Source organism: Mchenga conophoros, linkage group LG13, assembly GCF_057382185.1.
Source record: "Mchenga conophoros isolate Kocher_MC1m ecotype Shallow Benthic linkage group LG13, M_conophoros_male_GT1.1, whole genome shotgun sequence".
Classification (NCBI taxonomy): domain Eukaryota; kingdom Metazoa; phylum Chordata; class Actinopteri; order Cichliformes; family Cichlidae; genus Mchenga; species Mchenga conophoros.
This window is the reverse complement of record NC_140538.1, coordinates 30613427-30637583: the sequence shown is the minus strand read 5'-3', so window position 1 is coordinate 30637583 and position 24157 is coordinate 30613427. Positions and strand designations below refer to the sequence as shown.

General features: G+C 40.5%; 1 protein-coding gene across 1 annotated transcript in view; it reads right to left on the bottom strand.

Annotated features, from left to right (window-relative positions):
- The window catches only part of slc24a3 (solute carrier family 24 member 3), a 125637-nt gene that overhangs the window by 67000 nt on the left and 34480 nt on the right, over nt 1–24157 (bottom strand). The window contains exon 2 of the mRNA XM_085297682.1: nt 11693–11812. Coding sequence (XP_085153808.1) covers nt 11693–11812 — 120 coding nt within the window. The remainder of the gene's footprint in view (nt 1–11692; nt 11813–24157) is intronic.

Sequence of the window (24157 nt, the reverse complement as noted above, 5' to 3'; positions counted from 1 at the left end):
GCTGGAGTGCTTGGGATCATGTCCTGTTGGGCAACATACTGGACTCCAGAATACTTTGGTATAAAGAGGAGTTCATGGTCCACTCAGTGACTCCAACGAGCTCAGGTGCTATGACTATAAAAAAAGCAAACTTAAATGATCACATTTCCACTGCTGTGCTAACCAGTTTTAATGTGGTGTTTGATTATAATACACAGCATTATGTTCACTGAAACCCAAACACAGCAAAACACAACAAATATCTCCACTTCGGTGTCATCTGTCCAAAGGACAACTGTTCAAAAAGACTTGCTGTTTGTTCAAATGCAACTTTGCAAACCTAGGTTGTGCTGCCATGTTCTTTTGAGGAAAGAAGCTTTCTGTTGGTGAACCTTGACATATGTAATACATAATATTTGAAGATGATCAGTCATTATTATTTACCTCAGTTTAAACCACTAAAATGGTGTGACCTTTAATAAGGACCATATTTTTTATTATATCATGATATATAAAACTGAGAGGGGGTGGATGTTCTTTTTACCATGACTGTATACTTTTTGAAGAAGTCGATAGATGTTTTCCTAAAGAACACATCTGTAAAACCATATATAAATGCCATCAGCTCCAGTCTGTATTCTCTAGATCTCTCAGGAGATTATTGCAAAAATCATTCTGGCAAACCAAATTATTATAACTGGTGATTATGTATCAAATTCTAATGAGGTGTACATGGAAATGGATTTTTTTTTATTTAAGGTAAGGAAATCAGGAAGAAACTAGCAGTGATGTGGCAATAAATGACAATGCAGTTAAAAGCCATATAGTGAAGTAGACTAGAACTTGGAAAATCTACCAGTGATCAATTGTGAGCTTCAAGTGATGCATGAGAAGTAAATAACTTTATATGTGGACAAGACTTTAGAATTAACATCCGTGGAGTTCTATATCTTAGCTGAGCATGTGACCAAATCAAATCAAAGTCTTTACTGCAGCATCCTGGGTTCAAGTCAGCACTGGATCATTTTGTGAGTGTGACTTTTCCAACACCTTCCTGTCTACTGCTCTAACAAATAAATGGCATTATTTTTATACCTGGACAGTGTCTTTGATTTATAGTCTATGAGGAAACACTAACTAAACACAATAATGCTATTATTACTGGTGGAAGAGGCCACCTAACTGGCAATATCAACGGAATTGATATCAACTAATGATGGCAATTTCAAAGGCTGGTAGCATGTGAAACAGGTGTGAGAGATCTAACAGTGCCAACCCCAGTATTCCCATGTTTCCTGTTCCTCTCATAGCTTCTGAACTCCATGGTTCTGAATGCTTTCAGAAAAGCTGTTTTTAGCTCCCTCCATTTTGACAGAACTGCCTCCAAATAAGCTCTCACACTTGAAGGTTCATTTTGCCTCAGCGTGCAGTAATGGAAAAAGAGAAAATAGTCCCATTAAGTAGATAATTAGCTTCATGTTAGGAAAACCTGCAGTACACATGCTATTTATCATGGTTTACTGAGACATGGGAGGGGCAACAATGTGTTTTTAAACGGATCTGCAAAAGCATTTGAGACTCGGGAGATGAGGCAAATCAGTCGAAGAACACACAGCACTGACACAATAAAGGTCCAGACTCTCTCAGGCCAGCACAACACTAGTTCATAACTCACATACTGTAACTCTACAGATGTGTGGATTTTGCTTGTTGGTGGTGCCATGCCAAGGGGAGAATATACTTCCAATAGCATAAATATGCTTATTACAGTCCATGAGAGATCTTCTTATAGCCTAAAAGCCTTTTGACAAATGGTGACCCAAAGGAAAGAGTCATGGAAAGTCAAAATCAGAAAGTGACTTTTTCTCAGGTGAGAAAGTAAAATGCTGCACATTCTGCAGGTACAGTATCAGTTTTTCAGCAGACCTGATAATAACCTTGGTCTAACTAGAAAATCGTACTGGGAAGCTAGAGACAAGACAAAGAGAAAGGTGGAAAACCCAAAGAAGAAAAAGTTGTATGTGAGCCTGGACAGTTACCAAGGATGAAAGGACTTTTACCGATTGGCTATGCAGAAAGATCAAGCTGGAAAGGATGTGCAGCAGGTCAGAGCGATAAAGGACAGAGATGGAAATGTGCTAACGAGTGACTCAAGTTTATTGAGAAGATGGAAGGAGCACTTTCAGGACCTGAAGAAAATGAAAGAGAACGATGAGGATGGATTGAGCAAAGTTAGTGAAAGCGTAGAGAATTAGTAAGAAGAAAATGATAGCAGCTATGAAGAGGATCTGTGGAAGTAGAGAACCCAGAATTAAATAGGTTTAATGACAAGCATACAAGTCCAAGATGTGAATCAATGTGCCACAGTCCAAATCAAGCCCTACACCTGAGTTAACATCAATGGCAATCTTACTCTGATTAATCAACACAGAGAAGAGGGAAAGAGAGCAAAAGAGCACAACCCTTTAAATGTTTAACTGAAGTGTGATTAAGACTATAACAAGTGATTTCTATGGTAAATTAAGAGTTGATAGAGAGAAAAACAGGCTAAAGTGAAACTGATAAGGCAGATAAGACGATGGATAGACCACACTCCACACACACACACACACACACACACACACACACACACACACACACAGCTTATCATGGAGTCAGATTGAATTAGATGAGAATAGATATGAGTCACAGAGGAAAATGACAGACAGAGGTTAATGCTACCATGTTGTGCACACTGATTCACACAGGCAAATAAACAACACACAAATACACACAGTCTAATGAGGTAGAGGTTATTGTTTGCGGTGCATGAGCAAAGAGGAGAAAGTTTACAACTGTAAACATGATTATCTCTAATGCAATGCACTCCACTCTGTAATCATATCTGTGTGTGTGTGTGTGTGTGTGTGTGTGTGTGTGTGCTTCTCCCAAGGACTTTTAGTTTTTCTTTAATTTGATGGAAAATTACAAAACTGAAACCATGTCACACACAAAGAGACGACAAGAAAATCATTATCTGCACCATTGTTTGCTTCATATATATGTGTGTTTGTGCGAGCGTTTGTGTCATTTTGCATGCTTCCCCCAGTGTCTGCCAGAGCCTGACTGTGTACACTTGCTACTCTGTTAGTATGAGTATGGATGTTTGTGTGAAGTGGGATGAGAGGAGGAGGAGGGCGTAATTGCCATTGATCTGAGCAATTACAGCACAAACGGAGCTCGGGAGAGAGGCTTGCTGCCGTAGGAATGCATAGAAACATTTCTGCTGTCAGCTTAGATGGGAGTTTTTTCGTGTCTCAGTGTACTGCTGGGAGCACAGAGAGAAACCATTCAACTCCACACACTAACATTTCTAAGGTTTATGTGCTAGGACACAATAAAAATGATCTGGTCTTTACTGGGTTTAAAAACATTTAATCACAGATAACAACCACAGATGTACAGCAACACATAACATACAGCGTGTCATTATTTATCTAAGCCAAAAATGCAAAAGGAGTGTGCTAAAAACTAAATACACCCCATGACTCAACGGATGGTAGAACCACCTTTAGCTGCAGTAACTAGAGGCAATGGTTTTATAAATGACTTTATGAGTCTCTCACTTGTTTCTCTTGTCTTACTGCATGGAAAAGCATGCAATCACACCTAAACATCTGTATTAAATAAAAACGGATTTAAAACAAAGAAAAATTATTATTTTAATTTAAATATACTTTATATTTAATACACAGCCAGACAGAGAAACACATATTTTCTCACATATTAACACTGCTGTTTGTTAAATCAGATGTCAAATTTAAATGCACAACAACAAATACATGCACAACTGCTACATATTAGAGGGAGGCTGTAGCTCAGGTGGCAGAGCAGGTCAGCCACTAATCAGAAGGTCGGTGGTTCGATCCCAGGCTGCCTCCTGGCTGCATGCCAAATATCCTTGGCCAAGATACTAACCCGGTGTTTGCCTACTGGAGGTGGTCAGAGGGCCCGGTGGCACCAGTGTCCGGCAGCCTCGCCTCTGTCAGTGCGCCCCAGGGGAGCTGTGGCTACAATGTACCTACCATTGCCAGTGTATGAATGACTGAATGTAGTGTAAAGCGCTTTGGGGTCCTTAGGGACTGAGTGAAGCGCTATACAAATGCAGGCCATTTACTATACTGGTTATAGATGACACATTTCCTTTGTACGGGTTACAGTTTACTGAGCAACTCTGTCTAACTCCTGTTTTGTTTCCATACATCTGAGTAACAAATGTCACTTGACCATGTTTTTCTGATTGTGACAAAACATGGCACAGATGACGAGAGCATCACCAGGACTTCCTCCATGTAAGAAAAATGTCATCATCTTTTGCTAAAGCTGGAGGAAAAGAAGAGAGCTGGCTTAAGTCCAGATTTTAGACTTGTTTTTGCCACCTCATCAGACACATGCTGGGGATCAAGGCAAAAAAACGATCAAGAGCTTGCTGGAGCAGGAGGGAGCAGTCGCAGAGGTTCTGTCCCTATATGGATTAAGATGGAGGTCTTGGAGGGAGCCAAGAACAAAACAACAGAGGTGTGGACTCGAGTCACATGACTTGGACTCGAGTCAGACTCGAGTCATTAATTTTATGACTTTAGACTTGACTTGAAAAAATGTTCTAAGACTTGTGACTTGACTTGGACTTTTACACCAATGACTTGGGACTTGAATTGGACTTGAACCGGTTTACTTGAAAAGACTTGATATTTTACCCCAAATATAAAATTTAACATGCATATTATATAGAGATTGAAAATGTGACGTCATTCACGGGTAGAACCGCAAAGGATTCTGGGAACTCGTGGCAAGCGGTACTAGCACACGCAGGCTTTCAATTAAAATCAGTTATACAGCGATAAAAAGAAACACAAAAATGTCAAGAAGCTGTTGTATCATTAACTGCAATAGCCGGTCGCATGACAGCCACGGGAAGCCGACGGGTAAAGAGATCGGTTGTTATCGGATTACGTCGTTGAAGAGAAATTGTTCGAGCCATGTTTCCGAAGTAACAAAGACGCGACTGGATTGCAGCCATTCAAAGATCAAATATAACGTCCCAGAACACTCCAGCTCACAGGTTAGTCTGCTCCAAGCATTTACACGAAGGTCAGTGTTTTTTAGTAGTTAATACGTCATTTTCATAACATAATTGGTGATATAGGTTACAAGCAAGTCTGGCGCTGAACAGAAATTGTCGCGCTATGCTCCTTTATTTATTGTGCATAAATAGTGAATTGTCCTGACACAATATTGTGTTTCGCTTCTGTTATTATGGTACATTGACAAAAACATATACTTTTATTCACAGGATAAAACAGGTTTTTTGTATCACTAATTGCCCAGTACGATTACAGCATACAATATTATTGTCACTGCTACATTTCTGTGATGCTACCAGAAATTATTTCCACTGCTAATTAATTACCGTTGAGCTCAAAGGTCCTATTAATAAACGGTTAAGGAATGTGTATTTATGACGACAATTTGTGAGACTGGTAAACTTATGATACGTACGATGGTCTTTCGTTCTACACGGTGCATTTCAAGGTCCTGCACCCATCCGTCGGTAAACTGTACCTGGGCTTGTTGCAGTGACCGGAAGTTACTAAACTTCATGAGTGTATGCACTCACTCCAAGAACCGTATGATTATAAATATGCATATAAATATGCTAAGATGAGATAGCTGACTTCATCTAACTAGCAAATGTTGTCCAGGCTACGTTGGTGATACAGTTTTTTTTAATGTGTATGATATTTTTGTCATGCGATTTTAAAGCTGGTCCTACAACCGCATCCAAGAATAACATGCAGCTTATCTCAGAACTGTCGGTGAAAATTATTCTTGGAGCTAGGTTTAATTGAGCTGCATTTTAAAGAGGTGCAATTTCACAATTTGTGTATATTTTCTACGTTCACTTTTGTCATGTGTTGAGAAAAACACAGATTTAAAATTACATGGTCTAATATTTACATTTAGCATATAACTGCAACATTATTTTTTCGTTGTTTTTTTTTTAAAGACTCGAAAGGACTTGAAATTCAAAGTTTCAGACTTGTGACTTGACTCGGACTTTTACACCAGTGACTTGAGACTCGACTCTGACTTGCCTGACATTACTTGAGACTTGACTTGAGACTTGAGGATAAAGACTTGAGACTTACTTGAGACTTGCAAAACAATGACTTGGTCCCACCTCTGCAAAACAATACACAAAATTCACGGTTTGGTTCAGTTCGATACTTTGGTGTCATGGTTTGATATTTTTTCGATACAAAAAATGTTCATGCTTTTTTAATTTGTCATTTATTAAAATTATAAATATATATTTTAACTCAAAAGTACAGTTTTTAAATTTAATGTTGCTGAAACAACAAAGTAATAAAAAAATAAATCTATCTGATCGAGAAATCACTCATCTTTGGAAAAGAGAGTTTATTACAGAGAAATGTCTCTTTCCAAAATAAAAGCTATACTATCCGCTTCTTCTGGGCTATATTCTCAGCAGCATATTAAACATATCAGGTCCCCATAAGGAGAATCATGTGCTAACGGCTGTCTAAATGACTCGGGTAAAGTTTGTAGCATGCATGCTTGTTGTTTTTGTCTGCTTCCACTTGTCTTTGCACTAGGATGATGTCGAAGTACATGTGCAGTCATATTCGTTGTGAAATGACGTTAACGCCACAACACGGCAAATTTCCGTTAACGAGCTACTGCGGATCGCCCCGTGCGTGGGGCTGGATGGCCAACACGTTAACGAGCTTACTGTGCTAACGCACTAGTTCCCACCCATGTAATTGAGCATTGCGTGGCACATCCAACATACTGTTTTACTTTTGTCCATGACGCGCTTACCTTCAGGGTCATACGTCACATGAAGACCAAAATAGTTCCAAAGGCCAGATCTGAATGAGGGTGGGGGAGGTTCAATTTGCCATGTTGCAACGAGCTTAGCTTCTGTCTTGCTGGCTTGTGCTGCGCTCAGTGGATCTGCAGTGAAGCCTAGGCGGAGTAGTCAAACGCAGATCCACTGAGCTCTCAACACAGACAGCATTGTCAGAAGAAAAGTTGATAAAATAAATTAACATTTTTGTATTGTTCTATACATATGCGTACCGAACCGAAAGCACTGTATCGAACGGTTCAATATCGATACGAGTATCGTTGCACCCCTACTAGTTACCCGCGATTTTGGAGGTCGTCTGGGATAGCATCGATAGTACAACTTCGCATAACACATCTCGGTTGTGGGCAAAAGACCTGCAACTGACAAATAAGGGCTATCTCATCTCATCAATTAGACATTAATTAGACAATTAGACATATGCTATGTAGTAGCAGGGTGGTATATAAATGCATATTATGCTGCACATATGCATGTCATGACTGTATTTTTTGTCTTGATTTTAGTTTTACCCTTTTGAATGTCAGTAAACCTGTAGACAACGCTCATCGGTCTTCAGAGTGGTGATATAAGAAAGGTGTTAACGCCCCTGCATCAGACATGCACCCATAACGGCACATTGACAGTTTTTGAAACCTTTACTTTAAATTACTGCAATGTATGCTGCTTAGTCAGCTAGCGACTTGTTGGAAATGATGTCATTTCTGGTTTAGATTCAAATACTTTCCAGTGGAAAAAAAAAAAAAATTGAAATACAGAAACAACACTCACTCATCTGGGCCCATCTACCCAAGGCCAAGAACCAACAACTAAGAACTAAGCTTCAACAAAGGAGAGCACGGTAACCTCAACTGACACAAAGAGAGGCAATGGGAAATTAACTTTCAAGCTACTTACAGTTCGTTAATGTAGAAATTCAGACAGATCCTCTCAAATGGTAGAAGAAACATATCTTTCCAACTCTGAGCCACCTAGCAAAATATACATCTTTAGGTTTAGTCCACCTCCCAATCTAAAAGTAGGGGAGCTGGTAACCTGTCACACATTGTGCCTGAAGAGGAGAATGTTGATAGACTGGCTTTTGCTTATTAAAAATTCCAAGTGCTTTTTTTTTTTTTTTTTTACGTAGAAAGGGATTATAAGAAACTGTAATGAATTGTTATGAAATCAATTTACAACTAAGGGTTCTTCAACTTTACTGTCAGTATAAAATGTTCAACAAGGATTTGAGCTATCCTGCCAAAAACAAAGGAAATCAGATGCTTGAGATAAAGAATCGTTGATGTTCACAAAGCAGGAGATGGATATACAAAGCTATCACAGTGTTTCAAGTGTCAAGAACTGGAGTGAGAAGTACCATCAAGAAATTCAAAGACAGTACAGAATACGAAAAATTTCAAATACTCTGAAAAGAACTAGTGAGAGATGTGTCTAGCAAAGCAAGAAAAGTTCCACTTCTGCAGAAGAGACACCTTTAAACCAGACTGAAGTATGGTAAGGACAACCTGGAGTAAGATTACGCATGAAGTGCGCGAGAAAGCCGGGAGAGGCAAACAACCCAAAGAAAACTGTCTCCACAGTGAAACACGGTGGTACGAGTAATAAAACATATGTTGATCTTGGTGAAAAACTACGTCCAGATGAAAGTGAAGGTTATTGAAGCCCTGACTCAAAAATCTGTGGAGTGAACTGAAGACCAAAGCTCAGGTCAGAAGACTATTTAACCAGGAAGATGTTAAAAGACTAGCTAAAGCAGAATGGACTGGAATTGCTCAGGAGACGTGTCAGGCTTGTTCAATATTAGCATCAGTGTGGCTAATATTTGAATTTGAAGCCTGGCAGTTCTTGGTTTTGTTTGTTTCTATGTGCAAAGCGGAACTCATTACAGCACATACTCACATACAGTGCATCGCCAGTGCTCACTGACAAAATAGCTCATCTCAACTTAATGAATCCACTGCTTCTGGCAATATTAAACAACAAGAGCTAATCTTCTTAAATTCAAGATGCTGTTTCGTTTTGAATCTAATCTTGTATAAAGTTTAACAAATCTAATTAAGCTCCTTGCAAAGATGTGCCACTGGGTTTGAGAAGAATAATGTGCAGTTGCTCCACATGAGAGAAAACGTTCCTCTAGATGGATATGTGCATGCACGTGTTGCCACATCAGCTGCATGCACAGAGATGCACGTGCACGTGTCGTCTCAGCGAGTGTGTGTCTCTGTGCCGCGTTTCTGCAGCGCGTGACGACTTCACTCAACCCCTCGCAATTGAACTGATGATTGCATCTGTGAAGGAGGAGGGAAAAAGCACAGAGAGAAAAGAAAAACAAAGAAGAAGCAGGAGACAGCGAGCGCTCCGGGGGGACGACAGAGAACTACACAGATGATAAAGGCGCGACAGAGAGACAGAAGTGGGGAAGTGAAGCATAAGGAGTGCATTGTGAATGCCCCTATTAGCGCAAAAAAGCAGGAATAATCCCTATTAAGGTAATTAGAGTTTTAGGAGACAAAGTGTAATTAAACAGAAACAGGCTAGAAAATATGTAGTGCCTATATATAGAAGGTCCGTATGAATCCAATATGACCGAGGAGGGTCTTTGCATATCCAAAATGCAGGACGGAGTGCATTTACATGTGTGCATTAGACGAGGGCTGTGTGTTTACAATGAGATCAAGAGAATGCTTGGCAGGACGTTAGCCTTGTAAAGCCACAGGATTCCACATGAAAAACACTCACACACTCCACGCCACAGGGAAAACACACAAATGTTTGGATGTCCTGCTCCATCTCTCCACCCACCCACCCACACACGCACACACAGACACACACACACACACACACACACACACACACACACACACTGACAAGCCCACAGAGAAAATAAACATAAGGCATGAGAGAGTTTGGTGCACACTGAGGAAGAGACTCACACACAAATATATACGGATGCTGGCAGCATTCGCTCTGAAGGAGAGCAGAGAGGATTTCTACCTGGAAGAGGTTTGTGTTCTTTGCGTGCTTGTGTGTGTCGAAAGGTAAAAGGAAGGATGTAGGCGGTGTGGGTTTTTTTCTCAGGTATTAAAAGGGCAAAGCATAGTGGAAGACAAAGAGAGCCAATAACAACAATTGAGATATAATTGAAAATAACAGTCCTAAAACTAGCAGTTATTTTCATTATGATGGAACCCCATTAGGTTCAGCTCAGAAAAAAGATATGTGCAGCAATTTCATAAACCAGTGCTCTAAAAAAAACAAAAACTGCACTCTATGTGTCAGCTGAGTTGAGCTCTGCTCAGTCATTGCAAAAACAGGATAGCAACCACATTGCAAACTGAAAATAAATCCTTAGTTGCTTTGTATTTACATTGCATGTATTTATTGCATTTAATGACCAACTGCAAGTAGTTGAGGTGACCACATGACCAAGAGGTCGAGAGTGCAACAACCTCAACTTTTGATCGTAAGGTGACCGCCTGGGTCATCTGGTGGGAGGTAACCTGTCTCCAAAGAAATGCTCAATCACCCTCACACAGACTGCCTGAGAGAGACTGACAGCAAATAAATCCCATCTGTAGTGTAAACGCAAACAGGCAGCCAAGATATTGATATCAATGTGAGTCAATCTGGGATGATGAACACAACTCATCTGCAACATGTTTTTTTGCAATAAGGGACATGACACAACTGTTTTCCAACAGGTTGCATTCTAGTTAACTTGTTTAACTGTTTAAAATCTAAAATGTTTTGCCTATTCTCTCAGTGTATGCAGTTAATGACAATGACTGTTCAATGTGAATGTCTATATATGTAGTATATGTTGTCATATTATCACGAACTGTCTGACCCCATCTTACTGCTGTTTTATGGTCTTCATGACTAACCAAAATGAAGATGCCATTGCTCTAATTTCCTCTGATCTGGTTCCCGTTTTCACAATAATAGTTTCAAAGGCAACAAGTTACAATAATTTTGGTCGTATCAACTGCTGCTTTTCCTGTAGCGACTGTGACATTGTGCTGCAGTACTGTATGTACTGTATGTATATGTTGTACAACAAATCAATATAATGACAACGAAGCTGAACTTGATGTGATAAAGCTACTAATGCCAGATACATGTTGCGCAGCTGATATAAATGGCAGATTTCTGGCTATCTGCTTGCTGTGTTACATAAAATGAGGTCTGTTAGGCATCTAAGTTAGTATGATGGACCATGTTAGCTAACATTTCCATCCAGACATGATTTTTCTAGTTACGACATTCACAAGTAAGATATGCCTAGTCAGCTGGATGACCAGCTAAATGACAGGTGAGACCCTACTGTCGGGCCAATTATTGGATGAAAAAAAAACACAAATGACAGGAAAGATTTTACAAACTTATCAACTGTGTGTAAATGTCCTAAAATGTTGTAGCATAACTACCTTTAACCCCTGGTCAGCAGAACCAAGAAAGAATCTGATGGGGTGAACCTGCAGCCAAGTGGATAGGGCATAGCATATATTGCCAGAGGAGTGGATCTCTAGGACAATGTTGCATGACATTCGCCTACTCACTCTTCCACATTTCTTGCCTCTCTCTCAACTGTCCCTGAACACAAAAAGGCCCAAAATGCCCAAAACCTGAGTTCCTTAGTCTCTAGCCCATCACAGTTGATGCACACTAGGCTTGGGTACTATAGAAGTACGCACCACTTAACATCCGCTTGCTCTAATAAAAGCTTTTCAGAAACCTCCCACACTGACACTTGCATATGAGACACATTTAAATTACTCTCACCTGGTTCGGTGCAGTTCTTCTCAGGCTCAGAGTACAGCTTGGAGTGGTTGTCTTCCTGTAGAAGGTGACGACTTTCCCATCTTGCCTCCTCCACAACCATGGAGCTGGAAACATGATATCCTAAGTGAAAGAAAAAAAGACCGAAAGGAGACAAACAGATATTGGAATGTTAAGGAAGGTTTCATGAAAAACAGACTCACTACAAACCTATCAGGCCAATCATTAGTGGCACTTCCAACCCAAGGGACAAAGTTAAGTGAAATAAGTGAATGCATGATTATGCATTCTGCAAAAGTGGTTTTATATAACAAAACATTTTCAGACATACTTTCTCTATATTTTGTCTGCTTTTAAAAAAATATATATATTAAAAAATAACCAGCCCATACACAAACAGAATAATGGCTGTAATGCACAAGCTCTTAGTTCCACAGTCAATTGACATTTCTGAATAACTTCCCTCTCCCCACAGAACAAAAGGCAGATGAGACATGCATCTTGTGTAACCATGTTCCTGCGGGAGCATTAAGCGTGGCGGCACACTGAGTGCCGCAAGGCCAATCATTCCAGCTCTGTCATCTGGGTTACAGTAACCTCAAGCACTCCACCTCTGACCCATCTCCCCTCCCACCATGCAACAGAAACAACTTAGGTGCACAGCACACTGGGTTTCTATAAATAGCACTGTGTTCAACTATATTTATCAAAATGCAAAAAAACCAAATGTTTTGCAGCCGTGTTGCAGGAAAGGATGAAGCAGAGAAAGGCAATGATATGGAATAGCAGGCTTTACAGCTGAAGTAAAATGGCAGTTCTTTGGTGGATCTGGGCCCTTAAGAATATGTTTAGCTAACCAAAAATGTAGTTCTCTATTCAGCAAAGCCAGCGTCACCTGAATTCCTACAAAATCAAAAGCAATACGTAGATTTTGTGAAATTATGTAAAACTGACATAACAACAGAACGCAATGATTTTTCTAATCTCTTGAACCCAAATTTTACATAGAAAACATATCAAACGTGTAAGCTGAGACGTTCATATTTCATGAAAAATATTAACTCATTTCGAATTTGAGTGCAGAAACATTTGAAAAAAAGTTGGGACAGGGAAACAAAAGGCTGGAAAAGCAAGAGGCACTAAAATGAAACATTTTAACTTACTAGGTTCACTGGTAACAGATCAATAACATGAAGGTATTTTGTGTTTTAATGTTTCATATAATATCTACCTTGGAGGTAAATATTATGTAAACATAAATCACCATGAATCCACCAGAGAAGTAGAGATAAGACAATCTCCAGGGTTCATATACCTTTTTCAAGGTCAAATTCAAGCTTTTTAAGCACTTTCAAGGTCCATTTTCAAGCTTTTCCAGCATATTACCAAAAAAAAAAAATGCATATTTCGCATCACATCTATCTAAAATCTATTTATTTAATCTATCTGTGATATTATTATGTACAATTATAATGTATTGTTCATCTCCCTTAGATAAACAGGCAGCCTTAAAGTATGAAATATTCATATACAAAAACACATTTAAAGCTTTCACTTGAGGGAAGTAACTTGCATTACTGCTACTGCTACGAAGTTTACAGGATGAACGAAAATGCTCTGTTCCACCTGGGTTCTGGTTGTGAATCGCCATGAGTCTCCAGTCAAAGTCAAACTCGCATGTCCCGCTCTGCAGTGATTCCTGGTGACCGTGTGGGGACGTTATTGTGCACCTGAGGTTATGCTTGGCACTCCATATGATGAAGCAATTGACATGTGGTCTCTGGGGCTGGTAGCTGTGGAGCTTTCTACAGGGGTGCCTCTCTATCCTGGGGAAGACGATTATGATGTTTTGAAATTCATAATTGAAACTCAGGGTCAGCTACCAGATCATCCTCAGGATTCTGGCTTGTACACTGATGACTATTTCATCGAAGACAACTACAACAACATTTAAGACCAAAGAACAATTTCAATACGAGACAGATTATCAATCCAAGGAAACTCGATTTATAAAACTTAAGCGTCTCAATGATCTCGTAAAACGAATGAAGGTTAGGCGAGGACCTGAAAATGCCAACCATTATTTATCAGGCTCACCAAACAGATGTTGGCCTTGGATGCAAATCAGCGCATAACACCCTCAGAGGTTCTGAAGCATCCCTTTTTCGTCCCTTGCCTCTCTAAGAGTTCCCCCTGCACTGACATGAATATCACAGGGGGACAAAACCTTGTGCTTTCTTAGCAATCGTCTGATTGTTGGGGTGGCCAAAACTCTAGGGAAGCTAGCAATTCTTGTGAAAAAAGCCCCCCCAAAAATAACAAAAACAACCAATGAATATGGTCTTAAACTTGGGCACAATTGGCTTAAAGTTCATTAACTAATCTCTCAATATTCAAAGCGGAGCAGTGGAAAACTTAGCATCACATCAGTCCTTCAATCAGACCTACAACAAATGTTAAAGATGAATTTGAAATTAATTGGAAATAAATTGGATATTAATTAAATAAACCTGCTTAAAGCATCAACTAATTGTTGTTTGTAATTCTTTATAAATATATAAATATAGTGCTACCCTTCAGCCTCCTAGTAGACATACCTATGTTATAAATGTGAAAATCCTCTGGTTTTCAGAAAGTTGACCTCTGACCTTGAACTCAAGGTCACTAAGATTTAAACTTAACAGAGATTTTCAGGAGATGCAACCATGGTATTGATTTGAAAATTCAATCTTGCCTTGTTCTTGAGTTATTGCTTTCACAAACTCGGGTGTCCACAGCACCCCAGCTCAAAAGATTAAAACGTGTTTTCTTTTAGTTTTTTCATGAAAATTGTAACACACAAATAACAAAAATGGCAACACTATTGTCATTTATGATAACGCTATTTTCATGGTATGTCTGTGAAGGTTCTCAGTCATCCAGGTCATCGTAGTCAAAGGAGCTTGCAAAGAAAAGCATCTGGACTTCTTTAAGTTGCTTGAAGACGTTTCACCTCTCATCCGAGAAGCTTCTTCAGTTCTAAGGTCAAATGGTGGAGAGTCCCAGATTTAAACACAGTGGGAGTGACCCCCCACAGAGGGACAAAAGGACCCCCTGATGATCCTCTAATCGCCTGAGCCAAGGTGGGAAACTGGGCGTGGGTCCCAATCAGCCAGAGTTTCGGGTGTGTTCATTGTGAAACCTGGCCCCACCTTATCATGCGAATTCCTGAGGTCAGATGGCCCAGGATGTGAGTGGGCGTTAAGGCGTCTGGGAAGGGATCTCAAAACTGGATTATAGATGGCAGAGAGTTGGTGTCGTAAACCCCCGCCTCTGTTCAAAGATGGTCGCTCACAGTGGACATAGATGGCTTCTTTCACTCCTCTTTCAAACCATCTGTCCTCTCTGTCCAAAATGTGAACATTGGCATCCTCGAAAGAGTGTCCTTTATCCTTAAGATGCAGATGGACTGCTGAGTCTTGTCCTGTGGAGGTGGCTCTTCTGTGTTGTGCCATGCGCTTGTGAAGTGGCTGTTTGGTCTCTCCAATGTAGAGGTCTGAGCATTCCTCGCTGCACTGTACAGCATACACCACATTGTTAAGTTTGTGTTTTGGTGTTTTGTCTTTCGGGTGAACCAGTTTCTGTCTGAGCGTGTTGGTGGGTCTGAAATACACTGGGATGTCATGCTTGGAGAAAACTCTCCTGAGTTTCTCTGATACGCCGGCTACATAGGGGATGACAATGTTGTTGCGTCTGTCCTCCCTCGCTGGTGTCTGATCTTCTTTTCTGTGCCTCTTTGCTGACTTTAAGAACGCCCATTTAGGATAGCCGCACGTTTTGAGTGCTTCCTTTACATGTGTGTGTTCCTTCTTTTTCCCTTCAGGCTTAGAGGGGACATGTTCTGCCCGGTGGTGTAGGGTCCTGATTACTCCAAGTTTGTGTTCCAAAGGGTGATGGGAGTCAAAGAGGAGGTACTGGTCCGTGTGTGTGGGCTTCCGGTAAACTTCGATGTTGAGTTTGCCGTTCTCTTCAATGTGCACAGCGCAGTCCAGGAAAGGCAAACAGTCGCCCTTTGTGTCTTCCCTGGTGAACTTGATGTTCTTATCCACAGAGTTAATGTGCGCAGTGAAGGATTCCACTTCTTGTGTCTTGATTTTGACCCAGGTGTCGTCCACATATCTGTACCAGTGGCTGGGTACTCTTCCTTTGAAAGAGCCAAGAGCCTTCCTTTCCACTTCCTCCATGTAAAGGTTGGCTACAATAGGTGACACGGGGGAGCCCATGGCACAGCCATGTTTTTGTCTGTAAAAGCCTTCGTTGTACTTGAAATATGTAGTGGTGAGGCAGAGGTCTAACAGTGTGCAGATCTGATCGGGTGTGAAGTTGGTCCTGTCCTCCAAGGAGCTGTCTTCTTGTAGTTGTTTTCTGACAGTCTCCACGGCCTCCGTGGTGGGTATGCAAGTGAAGAGAGAGACTACATCAAAGGACACCATGGTTTCATCTGGATCCAGGGTAAGTTTCAGGACCTTGTCGGTGAAGTCGGTGGAGTTCTTGATGTGGTGTGGGGTGTTCCCCACGAGAGGTGCAAGGATGGTAGCAAGGTGTTTAGCAATGTTGTAAGTGGCTGAGTTTATGCTACTGACTATGGGTCTGAGTGGGACAGCTTCCTTGTGGATCTTAGGAAGTCCATAGATGCAGGGTATGGCATCCCCTGGGTAAAGGCGGTGATATGTAAGGCGGTCAATGATTTTGTCCTTTTCAAAGTCTTGAAGGCAAGCTATAACTTTCTTTTTGTAGCTGCTTGTGGGGTCTCGCTTTAGGGCTTCGTAGGTATTGTTGTCACTGAGGAGAGTAGTGATCTGTGTATGGTAATCTGTAGTGTTTAGGACCACGGTACATCTTCCCTTATCAGCTGGTAAAACAGTGATGTTGTGGTCTTTGCTCAGGGAAGCGACGGCCTTCTTTTCTTGTATTGTGAGGTTGGATGGAGGGACTTTGGCACTGGAGAGCGTGGCTGAGACTTTCATCCTGATTTGCTCTGCTTCTGTCTGTGATAATTTATTAATCCGTATGGCAGATTCTGTGGCTGTGATGAGGTCCACTATGGGCAACTGTTGCGGAGAAATGGCAAAATTGAGTCCTTTGGCTAATACTCTCTTTTCAGGTTCAGTGAGAATCCTGTCTGAAAAGTTCTTCACCCATTTCTCCTGACTGGCATCAGGTGTGTTTTCTTCTCTGGGTTGTGTAGGTTCAGGATGAGGAGTGTGTGTTTTTGAAAGCAAGGTGTGAAATTTCCTGCGTTGTCTTTCTTTTCCTTTAGAGTGTTGGGCCCGCTGAGCCTTGTCCACAAACTTGTAAACCTCTTCTAAGAGGTGTGGTGTATGCTGTACAGTGCAGCGAGGAATGCTCAGACCTCTACATTGGAGAGACCAAACAGCCACTTCACAAGCGCATGGCACAACACAGAAGAGCCACCTCCACAGGACAAGACTCAGCAGTCCATCTGCATCTTAAGGATAAAGGACACTCTTTCGAGGATGCCAATGTTCACATTTTGGACAGAGAGGACAGATGGTTTGAAAGAGGAGTGAAAGAAGCCATCTATGTCCACTGTGAGCGACCATCTTTGAACAGAGGCGGGGGTTTACGACACCAACTCTCTGCCATCTATAATCCAGTTTTGAGATCCCTTCCCAGACGCCATAACGCCCACTCACATCCTGGGCCATCTGACCTCAGGAAATCGCATGATAAGGTGGGGCCAGGTTTCACAATGAGCTCACCCGAAACTCTGGCTGATTGGGACCCACGCCCAGTTTCCCACCTTGGCTCAGGCGATTAGAGGATCATCAGGGGGTCCTTTTGTCCCTCTGTGGGGGGTCACTCCCACTAGGTTTATATCTGGGACTCTCCACCATTTGACCTTAGAACTGAAGAAGCTTCTCGGATGAGAGGTGAAACGTCTTCAAGCAACTTAAAGAAGTCCAGACGCTTTTCTTTGCAAGCTCCTTTGACTATTTTCATGGTATTTAATGAGGGGAAAAAACAAAAATATAAAAACTAAATTGATAACTAGCAGTGAGACAGTCTGCGTCAACACACAGGGGAACACAGACTTCAGAAGATTTTGAATGCATTTGTCTGATTCAGCCACATATTTGTTTCAAATAACTTTCAGATTTTTCACCAAGGATTTTGTCCCTCTGGAAGCACTAGATTGGATTGCATTTAAATGTTCTATCTTTTATCAGTTTGATCAGTTTTCATGATCTCTGGAATAAATAATGTACTAACACTATGCTAAATTAATTCAGGTATATAAGTATTTGGTTAATTAGCAACCAAGGCTTATTGTCTATTTAGTACAATTATTGCAAGTACTTGGAAAAGAGAGCTTTTCATCTAGTGTATATCTGGCATTTTGAACAGATCTATTTTCATTTTATTTACTATTTATTATGTATATAATCCTAAATGATGTTGGCTGATTAGCTAACTCTGATATGCACACAAAGCATACAGGAAGTGTGCTTAAATTGAAATCAGACCTAGTTTTATTTTTGAGATCATTGTCCTTCTGCTGGTGTAACAACACATGTATACATGGAGTCCAACAGCTAGTGTTCTCCAGTATCATTGCGCTAGTTCAACAATCAAATCTGCATGAGATTAATATCCTTTTTAATCCATGTTCAAACTGAAATATCATCATGAAACATTATACCTTTGGACCACTTTTCTAATTGTAATTGTCATAATATAAAGATTTTATGTGTGTTCCTTATATCCTCCTAGATGAGAAGACCGATCTTGATGAAACTTTGCATAAAGAAAATTAAATATCTAAATCACATATAAAAATATTTTATAGAAATTCCAAAATCATATTTATACATTTGACAGGTCAGCTGACTACAGAATGGCATGTCAGATCAGAATGTTGTGTCATAATATAAGCATGCACATATTTGCATGTTCCTTATCCCTGTGAACACCGTGCCCTACTGTCGGCAGTCAACTTGATGATAAGGACAGTGAGGAAAAGTGGAACAGTTTTGAGGTGCAGTTAGGAGGTCAGGGGTCAGTTCGGGGTAAGTTTACGTAATGTGTGTGGTTAAGCACCAACACCAACATTTGTGTTGGTGTATGTGTGTTAGGAACATAGATAGGACGGCAAAGGGGTCATGAGGTACCAGGATTCAATGCTACTCCAAAAGTCAGAAATGTGATGTCCAGCTCACATTTACAAGCAACTGCTTCCTGAAGTTCCACACAGAAAGGTTATTAATGACACACACACACACACACACACACACACACACACACACACACGCACACGCAGATATAAAAACACTGCTTGTATAAATATGAATATGGGTATAGTCTTTGCAAATTGTGGATCTTAATGTTCTATACACACCTCCCCTACTCTTCTGTGTACCACACAGCCATATAATTCATCATAACCATCCATCCATGACCACGCATTAAACATGCCTGAAAAGACACCAAGACAGGGTACTGTTGACAGGTATGGTTCAGTTTGAATTACTGCAAGGGATGCAGATACTGTACTGAGCAGCTACTGCTCCCTGTGTCTGCAAACCTGTCACTCAAAAATTTAAGCATCCAAGGAGTTATATTATTTAAAAAAATAAAAAATCACCTGCTTCATTATGAAGGTAGAAACAACAGTCTGTAATATATTTATGTTTCAATGCCAATGCTTGCTGCTTTGTGTCACAATATCAATTTGAATACAATTTAATGATAAAGTAAATGTTACAAGGAAAGTAACGGAAATAAAAAGGGATGAAAAGGAAAAGGCTAGAGTGACAGCATGGTACTTATTGTGTGTCTGCCTTGTGTCCTGCTCTGTGGTGCTACATTACCATTTTCTCCCGGTGACCACCTGTATTGGGGATGAAGCGTTTGGCTTTTTTAGCTCATATGCGCATTTACAGAATATGAAAGGATAGGCTGTGTGGCATGTGGTAGCAGACGAGAGAATGAATGTTGGATATAGTGAGATTGGTGCAGACTTAAGAGGATATTCCACAGGGAAACTGCAACCAAACCTCAGAGGAAATTCTGCCATTGTACAGTGAAGCAGAAGACATGATAATACATCCCAGGAGAGTGCTTGTAGCTTGCCTGCTGAGTGCATACCTGTACAGTCTTTCCCTATACTGTTCGTCTGCTTTCTCCTTTTCATTATTTCATTTCAGTTAGAGAGAGTTTAGTAATAGAGATGTAACTTGGACTGTGGTGCTTGCTTTTTTCAATGAAACACATTGTACAATGTTACACCAAAGAATTTCCAAATACTAAAGAAGTCCAGCTCTGTGAGTGCTCGAAAAATATTCGAGAGTGAGCTGTAGCAGAATTTTCTTTTATCTTTTGCCTTCTTTTAACACATTTGTAATATTTAATATGTTCATAATTCAATGAGAAATAAAATTAATAGATCAGGTTTACAAAAACATCACCAACTTAAAATAAAGTGGCTATTATTTATTTAAAAGCTGTTTTCTTGATAGCCAGGTTGCTGCTGCCGAATATGAGACAAGATACGTGTTGCTGACAGGAAATACATTTCCTATTGAAACACATTACTTAAAGATTTGTGGTCACTATCACTAAAATGTTTCACAATTCAAGTACCAGAACAAAAACAAATTTCATGAGTATTTTACATTTTGCTATGAGATTGGGCTAGACAATAACATGTGTATGTGTAAGCAATGTATTTCTTAACATCCACATTTGTCACTACCTAATAGCTTGAATCTTTGCATTCCTAAGTCTGGCTGACCAGTGAAACTGGATGCCACTATGAAATAGTTTCAGGTAAATGGACTGAGGACTGTTTCTTATATAGCGCTTTTCTACCCAGAACACTCAGTGCTTCAAACAACATGCCACCTTCACCCATTCACACAACACATTCTTCTATGCTTTCAAGTGCTTTCTAACATTCACACACATTCATACTTCGATGGATGCATCGGAGATGAACTAGTATCTTGCCCAAAGATATTTGGCATGTGGACTCTGAGAGCCAAGGATCGAACCATCAACCTTCTGCTCAGTAGACGACCTGCTCTATCTTCTGAGCTACCTGCTCTACGAGGTTACTATGGCGACATGATGGAACTAAGTAGACGCACGGTGGTGTCGGGTAGGTTCATGACATAATACCGAGTAAGTGCTGCATACGCACAGACAGACATACAACTATGACTAACCAAAGTACAAGCACATGCCATCAGACGCGCTCCGCTGTCACTCACACAGGTAACCATAGTCAGCAGTCGTCGTGGGGTGTTCACTGCAGGGCTTCCAGATGAGGGGAAAGGAACGTGAGCTATGTCAATCGAGATCATATGAACTAAAAATGCACATTTCATTTTAAATAGGAAAAAGTTCTCATCTTCAGTTCTTTTTTTTTAGTAAAGCTGGACGAAGTGAACAAAAAAAAATGATGGATAAAAACTACAGCTGACATGAAAGCTGTCATGTTTAACTGATGTACACACCTCAAGCACAGGAATAAAGTACAAGTACAGTATACTTCATCAAATTTCAGCAAGACATCTTACCATTTTCAAATCAAAGATTTAGAAAAAGAACAAAGAAAAACACACAGTTAATATATTTCCGACTAATATACATCCATTTATGTCCAATAATAAAACTGAAAAATTCATTGCCGTATATGGTCCTCTCCCACTGGAGTATTACGTATATAAATATATCATCTTTAAGATTACAGCTTACATTTAAGGTTCCAACTGGTAAATAGCTCTTATTAAACTATACCAAATCACCCCCCTAGCTGTACTAGCAGTATTATTAAAGGTACATTATATTTCACATTCCGTTTCGTTTTAATACATTTTATTTTCAGTTCAATTTCATTTGAGTAATTTTTCCTGAGTGGGTTTGCTGGTTTCAATTTAGTGTCTATAGTCGCCTTTTGGAACTTTTGTTTAGTGTCAATGCTAGGGTAAAACATGCAGCGGTAAAGGGTTTTAGTCCAAAATTTGAAAACTGATTTTACTCAAATTTTCTTTGTATATTAGTGGTCCCTATTATAAGACTCAGGTATGCCAGATAAAATTACTTACAGAGGGGTACCTAACCCTAAACGAGCTGATGGACACCAGGTGCATGTTAAGACGTTCTGCTGGAGCCTGTTGGTTAGGGCCTGCTCTTGTGCCGCCATGATCCGAGCCTCTGTGCTATCAATTAGGTTGGTCTTTTCTAACCACTGGTGGGGTTTTTATCTGTCAGTGGCGCGTCCCATGCAGGGGCTTGGTCATCCATGACAGCTCCTCTTATTCCTCACCACTTTCTGTCTTTAACTGCCAGAGGTATTCTTGGAGCAGCTCATCTGAGAGGAGCTTCAGGGTGCTAGACTTCAGGTGGAGTTATCGTGTCTTGACATCAGTGGCATCTATCTCCTCCTGTAGCCAGCTTATTATTCCGGCTATCTCGTGACCCATAGTATTTACTGTATTCATTGGTGGCTTGGATCTTATTTCTACAGTTCAGGTGGTTTCTCACAGCCAGTTTTACATTCTGGAGGTATTTGGCTGTGGCTGACCTCCATGCATCATGGTTCTCGCTCATCTGTGAGATACCCAGGCATTTGTAGCTATCCTGTATATCTGCTATTCTGCCTTCTAGTACTTCCATCTTTTCAGTGCAGCTCACCTCCACTGTCTTTGCAACCATTCATCTACACTTAGCCTTGTCCTCACTGTAGATCATATGTGTCAAACTCATCTGGCCCACCATGCATTTGTATCCAGCCTGCAAGATCATTTTATTTAGATCTATTATTATTGTTATTAATGACCTGGCGATATGAAGTGCTGATAATGCACAAACTACAGATCCCATAATGCAGCGCTTCAGCTGCCTTGCTACCTGGGAACATTACCACATTCCAATGGCGAAGAGGAAAGATGATTCTGAAAACAGAGCCTTTCAAAACCGATGGGAGGGTGAGTTTGTTTACTGACATTTTCAGTTAACCCATGTGTCTTATTTGTGGAGCTAATGTGGCAGTAATTAAGGAATTTAATCCAAGGCAGCACTACAAGACAAAACATCAGGATAAACTGAAAAACCTAAATGCAGAGCAGAAGATAAAGAAAGTAGAAGAGTTAAAGAAGAATCTAACATTTCAGCAGATGCTTTTCACCAGAGCAAAATAACACAGTGAAGCTGCTGTGAAGTTTTATTGTACCAGAGGAGATAGCTGTATCAGCCCAGCCATTTACCAAGTTTAGTTACCAAGTTTTGAAAACGTCAAAATGTAACCGACATGAAACTGCCCTGGGACAAACTTGTTGGACTTATAACAGATGGAGCACTGTGAATATAGACTAGTGGGAAGGATGCAAGTAAAGATGCTGGAGGAGAACTGTAAAGGTGAGTTAACAGCATATCATCGCACGATACACCAGGAAACGCTGTGTAATAAAGTCCTAAAACTAGAGCATGTAATGAACACTGTAACACAAACTGTAAACTTTATCCGAGCTGAAGGTTTAAACCATCAGCAAATGAAAAGTGGAATTGGCATTTCTGGCTGACGTAACAGCTCATCTCAACGTCTTAAACCTTCAGCTCCAGGGACGTGACTACATGATGGCTGACATGTGTGATACAGTGAAGGCATTTCAACTTGCCTCACTTTCCCTGTTGCCAAGTAATGTTGAACCAAGCTGGCACAACAGTCTTCCCAAATGCGCACTTTGCTGATAAACTGAGCACATTGTGCAATTGCGCTTTGGTGACTTTGAAGCTCAAAAAAGAATTTCAAGCTGCTTCACAACCCATTTCCATGGACGTGGAAACTGCACCTGTACAGATTCAGACGGAGCTGATTGAGCTGCTGTGTAATCCTGAGATTCTCCACAACACACAACCTCACACCAAACCTAAACAAACTCGTTGCCAAAAAAAAGATGCCAAGCATCCAGCTCTGACAAAAAAACAACAACAATTGTTTTCAATAAATGTTTATCCTGTCCGGCCTTCGACCTAAAGTGTGCTTTGAGTTTTGGCCCCCTGTGTAATTGAGTTTGAGTTTGATAAAGATCCTAGTGAGGTGGATCAGCGAGTCAACGTCTTAAGTCTCACTTGGCATAAAGCTTGATGTCATTCTTGTAAAAGAAGGTCCAGTTCGAGGAGGGGATCCTCAGTTCCTGATCCTTTTCATGTCCATCAAATTGTGTGGCATCCTTTCATTCCTAAAACATTAGCCGGTCCATATCAGTAGATTTTATTTCCCCCCCTGTAAAATCAGAGGTGTTTTCAAAGTGTTCCTTTATTGTACGGAGCAGTGTATTTAATGACTTGATGGCCAACGCTGCCATTCATCAACAGGCACAGTTGTTTGGTGGACACTTGCATTCCAAGTGTTGCTTTATTTTTGTGAGCAGAGTATACAGATAGGCAGAGTTTGCTCTCTTA